Source organism: Takifugu flavidus, unplaced genomic scaffold (genome assembly GCF_003711565.1).
Source record: "Takifugu flavidus isolate HTHZ2018 unplaced genomic scaffold, ASM371156v2 ctg416, whole genome shotgun sequence".
Lineage (NCBI taxonomy): Eukaryota > Metazoa > Chordata > Actinopteri > Tetraodontiformes > Tetraodontidae > Takifugu > Takifugu flavidus.
Window position 1 is genome coordinate 1 of NW_026622035.1, and position 13,342 is coordinate 13,342.

At 39.4% G+C, this 13,342-nt stretch overlaps 2 protein-coding genes and 2 long non-coding RNA genes across 5 annotated transcripts; all 4 read right to left on the minus strand.

Moving 5' to 3' along the window:
• Window positions 1-44: 44 nt before the first annotated feature.
• Window positions 45-1,991, minus strand: LOC130520531 (uncharacterized). Its single transcript, XR_008948901.1, has 5 exons — window positions 1,854-1,991; window positions 1,387-1,665; window positions 876-1,307; window positions 474-668; window positions 45-255 (listed from the first exon to the last, which is right to left on the minus strand). It is a non-coding gene; the product is annotated as an uncharacterized LOC130520531 (long non-coding RNA).
• A 333-nt stretch (window positions 1,992-2,324) lies between these two features.
• On the minus strand, window positions 2,325-4,741 carry LOC130520530 (piggyBac transposable element-derived protein 4-like). The gene is made up of 2 exons (XM_057024232.1): window positions 3,729-4,741; window positions 2,325-3,535 (listed from the first exon to the last, which is right to left on the minus strand). The coding sequence occupies exons 1-2, from the start codon at window positions 4,717-4,719 to the stop codon at window positions 2,760-2,762; spliced, it is 1,767 nt and encodes a 588-aa protein (XP_056880212.1). The 5' UTR covers window positions 4,720-4,741; the 3' UTR covers window positions 2,325-2,759.
• Window positions 4,742-7,831: 3,090 nt separating this feature from the next.
• On the minus strand, window positions 7,832-8,230 carry LOC130520534 (uncharacterized). Its single transcript, XR_008948902.1, has 2 exons — window positions 8,168-8,230; window positions 7,832-8,018 (listed from the first exon to the last, which is right to left on the minus strand). It is a non-coding gene; the product is annotated as an uncharacterized LOC130520534 (long non-coding RNA).
• A 1,295-nt stretch (window positions 8,231-9,525) lies between these two features.
• On the minus strand, window positions 9,526-11,296 carry LOC130520532 (uncharacterized). 2 transcript variants are annotated; one of them, XM_057024233.1, is made up of 4 exons: window positions 10,926-11,296; window positions 10,459-10,737; window positions 10,146-10,379; window positions 9,526-10,050 (listed from the first exon to the last, which is right to left on the minus strand). In XM_057024233.1, exons 1-4 carry the CDS (start codon window positions 10,975-10,977, stop codon window positions 9,719-9,721), a joined length of 897 nt encoding a protein of 298 aa, XP_056880213.1. In that variant the 5' UTR covers window positions 10,978-11,296; the 3' UTR covers window positions 9,526-9,718. The 2 variants fall into 2 exon arrangements, with proteins under 2 accessions (XP_056880213.1, XP_056880214.1); XM_057024234.1 differs by lacking the exon at window positions 9,526-10,050 and having other exon boundaries at window positions 10,062-10,379; window positions 10,926-11,290.
• Between the last annotated feature and the right edge of the window lie 2,046 nt (window positions 11,297-13,342).

The window sequence follows — 13,342 nt, forward strand, 5'->3', positions numbered from 1 at the left end:
CACTTTGCTCACAGATTTAATTGACAGGTTGTAATCTGCTTCTCTTGGTCCTCATGATATGTAAAATGATCAGTTTTCAATACATTCATTCTCTCCTCCTTCTCACCATTCCAGATTATTCTAGACCAGTGTTTAGCCTTGGATTTTGTGTAGTTTGAATGGAATATTTACTTGAGATGTTTACTGAGGAACCTTCCAAAGCACAGATTCTCTTTTTTATATAATTCACAGTCAGGCAGGATTTGTCAGCAGCACCTGACAGATGAAAGCAAAGACGGTGTCAGTTTTGATGAAACTCAAAGGAAATTCACTTTAAACCTTGACATTTTTGAGTGGATTCTTAATTATGATTTTTTTCTGACTGTTGCATCTCAAATTCATATTTACATATTTTTAACAGTAAGGATTATTATAAAACCACATCAAAACTTTATCTTGTTTCTATGTCAGGCCACGGGTTTGGTGATACTCACAGACTTCATCAGACTGCAGCTCCTTGACACCACTGACAGCACACAGGAAGTTGTCTTGAGAAGTGTTGGGTATTGGTTGTAATGGGTCTTTAAGCATTTCTCTGTTCTTGTACCATTGAGTGGTTGTGGGAGGACAGCTGGTGTTACAGCTCAGTTTGACATGATCCTTCCTTGGAGTCTTTTCAACATATATTTCTGAGAGAAGATGGTAAACATAGAATCATGGTTAAAAGTAGAAAAATACAGATATCACATATAAACTGAAGAAGCCCTGTGATAATGGAAGCGAGGGTACTGTAAATGGGAACTACGTAACAGTAAGAAAAACACAAACAAATGAAGAGTAAAATGATGAAAGGATCAGTGTTGTGAGAGGATTGATTGTGAGTGATGAAAGTGAACCTGTGGGGTACGTGATGGAGCAGGGTCCTTTCACTGAAGTGTGGTTGTACAAACACATTCTCCCATCATTGTAGGACACAGTAAAGCAGGTAGAGAGACCCACTCTGGGTGGAGAGAGAACTGGTTGCTGGATTAAGTTCAGATTAAATAAACTGCAGGATTACTTTGGTGGTAGAAACGCCAGCGAAACATAACTGACCCACTGTGACTGCAGGAGCTCTGAGAGCCTCGTAGCCTTTGATGGCGCAGGAGTATCTGACTGTTTTGTCACTGGTGACCATCTCCTGGTACCATGGAGACCTGTCTTGATAGAGAAGCTCCGAGTTCCTGTACCAGATGTAGGCAGCAGGTCTGTCAGTCAGCGTACAGGCGTGCTGCACATCAGTGTTACGGTCTGTCCGTCTGTGGTGGGAAACACCTTCACCTGCAGGGCTGAGATGAAGAGAAAGATACAGAGAATTAGCACAAACTCGTCCCTTTCTCTTTAAAGTTAGTCAGTCATCAAGTTTACCTGTAACAGTGAGCTGAATGTGGTCTTCATGGCAGTTTTCTGGTTTCTCATTGCAGCAGTAAGAGGTTTTGTCGTCCTTTGTCAAACCCATGAATGATAAAGTCGGGTGAGTATCTTTAGATATCTGGTGTTTTAGGCTACTTCCATTAACAGACACATCTGTCCAATTGGTTTCATTCAGCTTGAACCATTTTGGAATTGTAGAATGTTCAGCTGAGCAGGACAGATTCAATGAAGTACCTTTTAAGGCACAGATGCGGATGCCTTTCCCCAGAACCCCTTCAGCAGAGAGAAGCACAAGTGAAAACCTGGAGGCTCACCATTAACTTCATGCACTGTTAGTTTTGTCATCAAACACCACAGGAGGTTTTACAAGCTTATGATGCTTTTGATGTTAACTAAACTCCAACTCACAAAGCATCAAACATAGATTCTTTTCAACAAACGGACAAAAAAATGATTCCTACCTGAGTTGAGGATGATACCAACCACGGCCAATCCCAGTTTTGTTGCAAACATTGCTGTTTTCAACTTAAAATGTGTTTTAAGATTAAATAAAACTGCCCGTAATGGCAACAAAGTAAGAACATACAAGTATGATCTCTGCCACCGACGCTCTTCTTATGAACTCAACACACATCTGTTAAAACAGGAAGAGAACTTAGTAAATTCAACATGTATCTTCTTATCTCCACTTCCTTAGAATGTGCTTTAACCCTCTAATGCACAGCATGGGTCAAAAATGACCCGCATTCATTTTCTATGTGTTTTCAGGCTGGGTGAGTGTTTCTTTGCTGTATTTTTTAAAATCAATTCATTTTATTATTAAATGTCCCAATTATAATTAATATCTTGTTTTTGATTAGTGCAAGGTCAATGCTTCCATTTTCTGTTTATTATTTTAGGAATAAAATAGATTTTGGATTACTACACTGTAATGCTTCAAATAATCACTTTAGCAATGCTTTAGGCCAAATAATCATGAATTTTATCTTTGAAATATGTTTATTTGTCACACAAACATGAACATTCTGTAGACACATACCTCTGATAAGAGTTGAACAGATATTGATATTTTAACCATTTTAACATTTTATTAACATTTTTATTATTAACATTTTTATTTATTAACAATTTTTATTAACATTTTTACATTTTATGAACATTTTATTTGTAACCAAATAAAATATAAGAACCGATCACAGTGCAGTGCAGCAGATAAAATTGAACTGATAATCTAACAATGTAATCCCATTTGATTACATTTAAACTAACATTGATTACATTTAAACTAACATTTGATTACATTTAAACTAACATTTGATTTAATTTAAACTAATTTAACACATCTGATCACAGTAGATAAATTCAATTCATACATTCCTCCCAAAGAGCACAACATGTCTGTGCTCCTTGCACACAGGCCTGGTGCACTGGGAAAACCAGCTGCTGGCCTTTCTGTCCTTGGAAGTTGTGCAGATTGCACATCTCTTCCTCTTCCCTTGCCTGATGTCCTCCTGTGGCTGTGTGGTGCCTGGGTTTTGTTTTATGATGCCGCATCTTCCCATAGCCTCTACAATGGGCTTTTGGAGTATGGGTGTGCTCTCCATGCGCCTCTTCATGTGTGGCGTGACTAACTCCTGGCCCAGCTCTTTGATGAACAGGCGGCGTGCGTTGCTTATGCCACTCATGTACCCCGGGTGTTGTGATGTGAAGCTTGCTAATGCATTAAGGGTCGCAACATCCAGCATGTTAGACCAGAGGACCATTGGCCACCTCCTTGTTCTCCGCTTACATGTGTATGCGCTAACCATTTGATCCATTATGTCTACACCTCCTTTGGTTTGGTTGTAGAACAGGATCACATCGGGCTTCTTCTTGTGGTTGCTCTCATCCACTGCTTTGTCGTCATGCATTGTACTCAAGAGGACAACAGACTTTCCTTTTTTTGGGACGTAGCTCACCATGGTCATGTTGCCTCTGAATCCAAACTCTGAGCTGTAGATCTCACGCAGTTTGGATGGCTTCATCACAGGTGGGATATCAGCCTTGTTCTGTCGGCGAGTGCCTACAATTGTTAGGTCCTTCTCAAGGAGCTTCTCAGCCAGAGGGACACTGGTGAAAAAGTTGTCCATCGTGATGTTGCGGCCTATGGGAGGAAAAAAAAGATTGCACTTTATCAGTATACAACATAGAATTAAAAATTAAATTCACTGATCTCACATTTATTCTTTCTTTCATTCTTATTTATTCTATTCTATTTTGCTTACAAATAAACCATTTAAATAAAAACACAGTATGAGAGACTGTAAACATGGATAGAACTGATAATATGCATTCACCTGTCCCTCTGATCCCACTGCACAATTGTTGGACAACAGTCTCCCCAAGCTTCTTCTTAATCTCCTCTCCTGGCTGCCTCCCTGTGTAGACAGTTCCGTCTATTGTGTAAGGCACCCTTGCATCGCACATCCAGAATATTTTTAGGCCATATTTCGCCGGCTTGCTGGGCATATATTGTAAAAACCGGCACCTGCCCCGGAACGGCACCAGCTGCTCGTCAATGGTGACACAGTCACTGGGGATGAACCGTCTTCTGCACTTGTCCAGAAAGCACTCCCACACGTATCTGAATGCCGCCATGTGGTCTGTTTCCAGTCGCAAAGCCCTGGTCCTCCTGTCGTCAAACCGTAGGAAGCGACGGATATTTTCATATCTCCCGACACCCATGGTGGCCTTGTAAATTGGATTTTGCAGGGGGTCGAGAAACAGCTCCCGCAAGGCAACATCCCAGCTCTTGTCCCCCCCTGCAAGTAGGGTCAAACCGATAAAGGCCAGGAATTCTTCCTTGTCGATACTTTTCCAGTCTTTCCCTTTTACTGCGGCTGCTCTGCGTCCCTCTAAATTGGTGCATTTCAGAACCTCCTCGATGATGTTGTCGCTGATGAATTTATCCGGGGCATCCTTAGGTGAAACTGCTACTGATCCAGGTGTAGGTCCTGGGCAGCTCCTCAGAATGTTATGGCTTTTTGTTCTGCCATGAGTGGGGGGATTCTCATTCCAGTAAGACCCGTTTTTACTAAATCTATCTGACTGGGTCTGAATTTCCTCTTCAGGAGACTCATCAGATGAGCCCTCTTGGTCATCAGAAGAGTCTTCTTCATTCAGGAGAGACACACCCATAACTCCAGCTTGACCCTGAGACACATAGGCTGGGTCATTATCTTCATCTGAAATTTCAGACTCAGAATCAGGACCAATTCCATCCTCACCTTCCAGTCCCTTCTGCAGCATCCCCACAACCATTTCAGCTGTGAATCTCTGAACAGCCATGATCTGAATATAGAAAAGCAAATGCACAAAATATCATCAGTATACAGAGACAAGCTTGATAGTGGGGCAGCTAGGGTTTATTATGATCTTGAGGCATTTCTAGTGACAGGATCTGTCAACTGTCACTAGTTTAGCTTTATTTTGGTGTCCAAGTAATGCACTTTTTCTCAAGGTAACTTAAACCTTATCAGTTATATTTACTTATTTCTATATATTATTATTTATATATTTACTTATTTATATTTCACAAGTCTAGCTAGCTAGCAGCAGTTACTTTGACAAGTCTAACTAGCTAACCAATAGGCTAGTTATTTTTCTTTCTGAAATAAGTAGTCTAATATACTTATGACTAATTAATAGACTGTATGACTAATTTGCAAGGTAACCCTTATCAATTATCATATACGTATGTTTCACAAGTCATCAAATGTCAACAGCTAGCTAGCTACGGTAGCCGATTGAAAATTTTTCCCTTTCTGACAAGAAATGGAGCTACTTATTCTTCAAATTCAAATTAATTACATAATCAATAATTATGCAGAGTTATCACATCAAATTTCTTATTAGGTAATATGATAATTATTGTAAAATAAGACTTACATGTTTCAGGTCTTCAAATACAATCTTCTCCACAGTGGTAAATACTGTAAATACTGTATGTTAAAAAATGTGGGTCTGACCCATGTGGACGTGGGAAAACTTCATGAAGACTGACAAAAGCTATGCTTATTCATAAAGGAAGAACAGAACACTTAATATGAGGATTTGTGCTAGATAAAACAATTAAAAGTTAATGAATAGTTTGATTAATAAATGAGTAAATACATTGATTATAAACATTCAGCATAGAAACACATGAAATAACATGGGAAATGGTTACGGGTCATTTTAGACCCATGTTGTGCATTAGAGGGGTAGTGATGTAAAAAGTGTTTTTATTCAAAATGTAAAAAATAAAATTATACAAGAAGGATGAATTATGATCAAAAACAAGTTAATTGAGGAATACCTGGAATGCTGAGTAATAAAATTAATTAATTGCGAAGATAAAGCAAATAAAAACTCAGTCGGGCCACTTTAGACCCATGTTGTGCATTAAAGGGTTAAGATTTATAGATGAAATAAGACAAGATAATAAGACAAGAATGAGAGGTTAGTGTCAGGAGCACTTTTTATAGACAAACCCGCAATAAAGAGGAAGAGACTAAAATGGCACAATGCTGTCATGGTTGGGTTTTGAAATTATATTTTTTAAATTCGAGAATTTATTTATGTTTCCCAAAACATTTTTCTTTCAACTTCCCTGTACAGAATACCACATCAGCATACTGTAAGGCAGTTCAGTTCATTTCATCTTTACTTTTATGTCTGTTACAATCTAAATTCTCTCTAGGGGTTTTTTGCAGCAGAAAACAGGGCCTGACCCTCAACAGGCAATAATGGCACGGAGAAACTCCCCTTTCAAGGGAAGAAATTTTGATCAGGTCCAGACTCAAATGGGAGAGGAGAGGAGAGGCAGCCATGAACCAGCGTGCGTGACAGAAACCCATCAGGCGATCATGTTTCTGTACCCCAGCAGCATCGGCACATAGCAGCATAAATAAAAGAATGTATCCAAATAATACATTTCCTGCGTATGGTAATTAGTCTGACTATAATTATAACTGTAACAACGGAATTACTGTACCATATGCTTTCTCAAAGAGGAAGGTTTTAGGCCTCATCTTAAAAGTAGAGGGAGTCAGCCTCCTGTACCTGGACAGGGAGCTGGTTAATGGGCAGCCAATGAATAGAAGCCAGCTCAGGAGTCATGTGATCTCTTCTGTTAGTCGGGTCAGAACTGTAGCTGCAGCAGTTTGCATGAGCTTGAGACTTCTCAGCACTATTTGCACATCCTGATAATATTAAGCTACAATAGTCTAGCCTGGAAGTAACAAATGCTTCATGCTGGATGCTTCATGCTGCATCAATATTTTCCAAATCTTTGCAATGTTTCTCAAGTGAAAAAAGCCTACTCTATCTTATACACTAGTCGCACATGTGTCAAACTCAGTCCTCGAGGGCCACGATCCTGCCGGGTTTTCTATCCCACTGAATGCATTTTCAGCCTGGTAGGACAGATTTTACTAAGTCTTAGTAAAATGGGAAACATCAGCACCTATTTCTATATATAGTATATTTCTAATGTACATGTTTACAGTTACCCTTTATTAAAGTTTGGTTTTTCAGTCAGAGTACAGGTGGTGCTGCACATCATCAGTGTTACCGTCTGTCCGTCTGTGGTGGGAAACACCTTCACCTGCAGGGCTGAGATGAAGAGAAAGATACAGCGAATTAGCACAAAATCGTCCCTTTCTCTTTAAAGTTAGTCAGTCATCAAGTTTACCTGTAACAGTGAGCTGAATGTGGTCTTCATGGCAGTTTTCTGGTTTCTCATTGCAGCAGTAAGATGTTTTGTTGTCCTTTGTTAAATCCATGAATGATAAAGTCGGGTGGGTATCTTTAGATATCTGGTGTTTTAGGCTACTTCCATTAACAGACACATCTGTCCACGTGTTTCCATTCAGCTTGAACCATTTTGGAATTGTAGAATGTTCAGCTGAGCAGGACAGATTCAATGAAGTACCTTTTAAGGCACAGATGCTGCTGCCTTTCCCCAGAACCCCTTCAGCAGAGAGAAACACAAGTGAAAACCTGGAGGCTCACCATTAACTTCATGCACTGTTAGTTTTGTAATCAAACACCACAGGAGGTTTGACAAGTTTATGATGCTTTTGATGTTAACTAAACTCCAACTCACAAAGTATCAAGTATCAGAGAACTTTGTAAAGTCGGCACGTACCTTCCAATCTCCACTTCCTGCTATTATTTGTGGTTTAAAAAGGACCTCTAGTAAAACATCCGTGTCATGCAATTTTATAGATTTTCCATAATCTTGTCCTTTAAATTTTATTACAAAGTTGCTGCAGTGAGGTAGAAGGTCAAGGACAGAAATATCTATTTTCATTTTAGCTGTGGTGACCCGACCTGAAACCATCACATACATACGAGCTTTAACAGCTGCGTTAACACCCAACACAGGACTACAATCATTATAATGAAGACAAAACTATTGCATATTTAGATGTCTTTTAATGTTGTTTCCAGTGTCAGCAGTGGTGAGAGTTAGAAGACAGTGGAGAAAGAGAGGCATAGAGATCATCGGTGTGTTGTCGGGTGAAGTGAAGTCTGCTTTATTGATGATCATCTTGCTCTGTTTTTGCTGTTGCCACGTTTTCATAGTGGCTCTCAGGGTTTTGCTGAGGAGAAACCACCAAGATTTAGCCTCTAATCCAGATGCAATTCAGTGTCTTCAGTCTGAAGTCACTTGTGATACAATTAGAAACATGTGAGGGAGGGGTCTTGAGTGATAACTTGAAATATTTAACAAACACTGTATTATATTTACCATCTCAATGTTGTCTGACATCCCAGGTCCTGAATGTTGATTGGAAAACTTGCTTTTTTTGATTTTCAACCAAAAGTGCTGAGTTAATATACAATATAATACAAATGAAACAGTTCTTGCTTTAAAGTGACCATTTTCACCCACATAATCCAGATGATGACAAGTGAGGTGAAGACCAGGAGAGCAACACGAACTCCTGCAGCTGCCGCCAGGGTCCATTTTAATGAGGAACTCTGAACTCTGAGTGTCTTTTCAGGAGATCTAACATCTCTCTGAGTGTTCACAGCACAGGAGTAGTTTCCTGCATGCTGAGTTGTGACCACATCCAGAACCAGGTGTTTGTTTTGGTGCTCTGGCAGCTGTAGAAGTTGATCATTCAGGTACCAGATGTAGTTCTTGTTGTTGGTCAGAGGACAGCTGGTGCTGCAGGTCAGTTTGACTCGATCACCTTCTGTCACCTCTGTAGATGGACTGATCTTGACTTTTATGTCTGATTCAAATGCAGAAAACAGATATTTTCACACATGTTTCAGACAGGAAAGCACTTTATCATGTAAAGTGATTCACAAAACTGTAGAAATGATCAACAATTTTTGCCTCTGCTGTTTTCCACACATTCATGCTAAAATTTCAGCACTAATTTACATGAGAGTTAGCACATTTCCTATGAAAGATAACTTTTATTTAACTTCAGTTTTGATTTGAACTATTTACTTATTGGAAGGCAAAATGAGAAAATCTTGTATTTTGATGTGGCTCAGATACAAAGCTCTCTCGATTTAAGCTTGTTTTATATTTTATGATCCAGATTTACCTGTAACAATCAGAACAGTTCCGGGTTTCTGACTTGTGTTGTCATCTTGGTGCCTGAATCTGTATTCTGCTGAGTCATTTTGCTCCACAGATTTAATTGACAGTGTGTTAATCTGCTTCTCATGGTCCTCATGATATGTAAAATGATCAGTTTTCAATACATTCCTTCTCTCCTCCTTCTCACCATTCCAGATTATTCTAGACCAGTGTTTAGCCTTGGATTTTGTGTAGTTTGAACTGGAATATTTACTTGAGATGTTTACTGAGGAACCTTCCAAAGCACAGATTCTCTTTTTTTATATAATTCACAGTCAGGCAGGATTTGTCAGCAGCACCTGACAGATGAAAGCAAAGACAGTGTCAGTTTTGATGAAACTCAAAGGAAATTCACTTTAAACCTTGACATTTTTGAGTGGATTCTTTAATTATGATTTTTTTCTGACTGTTACATCTCAAATTCATATTTACATATTTTTAACAGTAAGGATTTATGATAAAACCACATCAAAACTTTATCTTGTTTCTATGTTCAGGCCACGGGTTTGGTGATACTCACAGACTTCATCAGACTGCAGTTCATTGACACCACTGACAGCACACAGGAAGTTGTCTTGAGAAGTGTTGGGTATTGGTTGTAATGGGTCTTCATGCATTTTTCCGTTCGTGTACCATTGAGTGTTTGTGGGAGGACAGCTGGTGTTACAGCTCAGTTTGACATGACCCTCCCTTGGAGTCTTTTCAACATATATTTCTGAGAGAAGATGGTAAACATAGAATCATGGTTAAAAGTAGAAAAATACAGATATCACATATAAACTGAAGAAAACCTGTGATAATGGAAGCGAGGGTCCTGTAAATGGGAACTACGTAACAGTAAGAAAACACAAACAAATGAAGAGTGAAATGAAATGATGAAAGGATCAGTGTTGTGAGAGGATTGATTGTGAGTGATGGAGAAAGTGAACCTGTGGGGTACGTGATGGAGCAGGGTCCTTTCACTGAAGTGTGGTTGTACAAACATATTCTCCCATCATTGTAGGACACCGTAAAGCAGGTAGAGGAGACCGACTCTGGGTGGAGAGAGAACAGGTTGCTGGATTAAGTTCAGATTAAATAAACTGCAGGATTACTTTGTTGGTTGAAACGCCAGCGAAACATAACTGACCCACTGTGACTGCAGGAGCTCTGAGAGCCTCGTAGCCTTTGATGGCGCAGGAGTATCTGACTGTTTTGTCACTGGTGACCATCTCCTGGTACCATGGAGACCAGTCTTGATAGAGAAGCTCTGAGTTCCTGTACCAGATGTAGGCAGCAGGTCTGTCAGTCAGCGTACAGGCGGTGCTGCACATCAGTGTTACCGTCTGTCCGTCTGTGGTGGGAAACACCTTCACCTGCAGGGCTGAGATGAAGAGAAAGATACAGAGAATTAGCACAAACTCGTCCCTTTCTCTTTAAAGTTAGTCAGTCATCAAGTTTACCTGTAACAGTGAGCTGAATGGGGTCTTTATCGCAGTTTTCTGGTTTCTCATTGCAGCAGTAAGAGGTTTTGTCGTCCTTTGTCAAACCTGTGACTGATAAAGTCGTGTGGGTATCTTTAGATATCTGGTGTTTTAGGCTACTTCCATTTACAGACACCTCTGTCCAATTGGTTCCATCCAGCTTGAACCATTTTGGGATTGTAGAATGTTCAGCTGAGCAGGACAGATTCAATGAAGTACCTTTTAAGGCACAGATGCGGCTGCCTTTCCCCAGAACCCCTTCAGCAGAGAGAAGCACAAGTGAAAACCTGGAGGCTCACCATTAAATTCATGCACTGTTAGTTTTGTCATCAAACACCACAGGAGGTTTTCCAAGTTTATGATGCTTTTGATGTTAACTAAACGCCAACTCACAAAGTATCAAACATAGATTCTCTCTGACAAACGCACAAAAAAAATATTCCTACCTGAGTTGAGGATGAAACCAACCACGGCAAATCCCAGTTTTGTTGAAAACATTGCTGTTTTCAACTTAAAATGTGTTCTAAGATTAATATGAAACTACCTTAAACGGCAACAAAGTAAGAACATACAAGTATGATCTCTGTCACCGACGCTCTTCTTATGAACTCAACACACATCTGTTAAAACAGGAAGAAAACTTTTTAAAGTCGGCATGTACTTTCAAATCTCCACTTCCTGCTATTATTTGTGGTTTAAAAAGGACCTCTAGTGAAACATCCGTGTCATGCATTTTTATAGATTTTCCATGATCTTGTCCTTTACATTTTATTACAAAGTTGCTGCAGTGAGCTAGAAGGTCAAGGACAGAAATATCTGATTTCATTTTAGCTGTGGTGACCCGACCTGAAACCATCACATACATAAGAGCTTTAAGAGCTGCGTTAACACCCACCTCAGGACTACAACCATTATAATGAAGACAAAACTATTGCATATTTAGATGTCTTTTAATGTTGTTTCCAGTGTCAGCAGTGGTGAGAGTTAGAAGACAGTGGAGAAAGAGCGGCATAGAGATCATCGGTGTGTTGTCGGATGAAGTGAAGTCTGCTGTATTGATGATCATCTTGCTCTGTTTTTGCTGTTGCCACGTTTTCATAGTGGCTCTCAGGGTTTTGCTGAGGAGAAACAACCAAGATTTAGCCTCTAATCCAGATGCAATTCAATGTTTTCAGTCTGAAGTCACTTGTGATACAATTAGAAACACGTGAGGGAGGGGTCTTCAGTGATAACTTGAAATATTTAACAAACAATATATTATATTTACCATCTCAATGTTGTCTGACATCCCAGGTCCTGAATGTTGATTGGAAAACTTGCTTTTTCTGATTTTCAACCAAAAAGTCCTGAGTTAATATACAATATAATATAAATGAAACAGTTCTTGATTTAACAGTGACCATTTTCACCCACATAATCCAGATGATGACAAGTGAGGTGAAGACCAGGAGAGCAACACCAACTCCTGCAGCTGCTGTCAGGGTCCATTTTAATGAGGAACTCTGAACTCTGAGTTTCTTTTCAGGAGAGTTTTCAACATTTAATAACAACTATTACATGTACAGTGTTACAAAAAAGAAAAAAAACGGAAATGGCATTAGCCTATTGGTAACAAGTGCCTCGTCATCGACACAGCCATTTCGTTTCTCATATTGTTTATTAAACACAAACACCAAGCATTGTAGTTCGATTAAAAAATATATACATATACAAATAAAATAATTTGGGGCATGTATGGTTACATAGGGTGGCTAGTGTAGGTTGTCATTTTCCTGTTTTGTTAGCATGCCCTAAAAATCAATTGAAGGAATTTGCCGCTTCAGAAATATGTCAATAACAGCAGATGACTATGGTTTACGTGTGTGCGGTAATGTTGCGACGGAGTATTATTGCAAATAAACTACTTTTTAACCAAGTGTTTGCGTCAGTGCACCTTTCGAAGGGTAGGATTTACAAAATGGCGGTGTACAAAATGATCAATGTAATTCGTCCATGCTACATGTACACAATACAATTAATATTTTCTTTGTCTTCCTTCACATATTGAAGAGTTTAATAGTAGGCTGCTACTACACAGCAGGTCAAAACTGCAGAGCATCATGGGTGATGATCCATTCAGGTAAGTTCACTTCACAGAGCCTATACTGTATTATTATTATTATTATTATTATTATTATTATTATTATGATTGCATCTATATAACTGTGAAAAACTGTCTAAAATGCAGGATAAAGCCTGTTCAGGTCCTAACTAAATGATCAATTTTATGTAAGTGTATATGAAGCACATCTGCTTAATTTTTCCCATCTTCTATCAGTGAATAAGTTGCAGTTTTATTTCTGTCTTAATCAGCAGGAATCCACAAACTGGGGACGATGATCAGCCCCTGTCTGATCGTGGTCCCACCAACGTTATGGTCTCAGACTAAAGACTAAGATGATTAATTGTATAAATACTTGGAGGAATCAGAAATTACACTATAAGATGCTTGTTCATGTGCAGCGGTTCCTCAGACAGACAACAGCATAAGGGATGTGCTGTTCCTCTTGGTGCTGATGAGGTTGGACCATGCTGTCAAGAGGATCCACATCAGTCTGGGGGAAACGTATGCTGCTGGAGTAAATGCCATTCTCCTCCGTGGGTTGATCTGTGATTTCCTCATACACAGGACCGTGATTTACCTGACAATGAGGCAAGACACCGAATGTTGGTGTTATGTTTGTTTTAGGAAGATGGTTATGGTTAAGGAGCATCGGGCCACTTACCTCCTCCAACTTGAGGACAGTATTCTGGCTCAACTTTCCCTTTCCTCTGAAATGAATGTTAAAAAAAAAAAACCACTTGTGATACCAGTCACATTTGA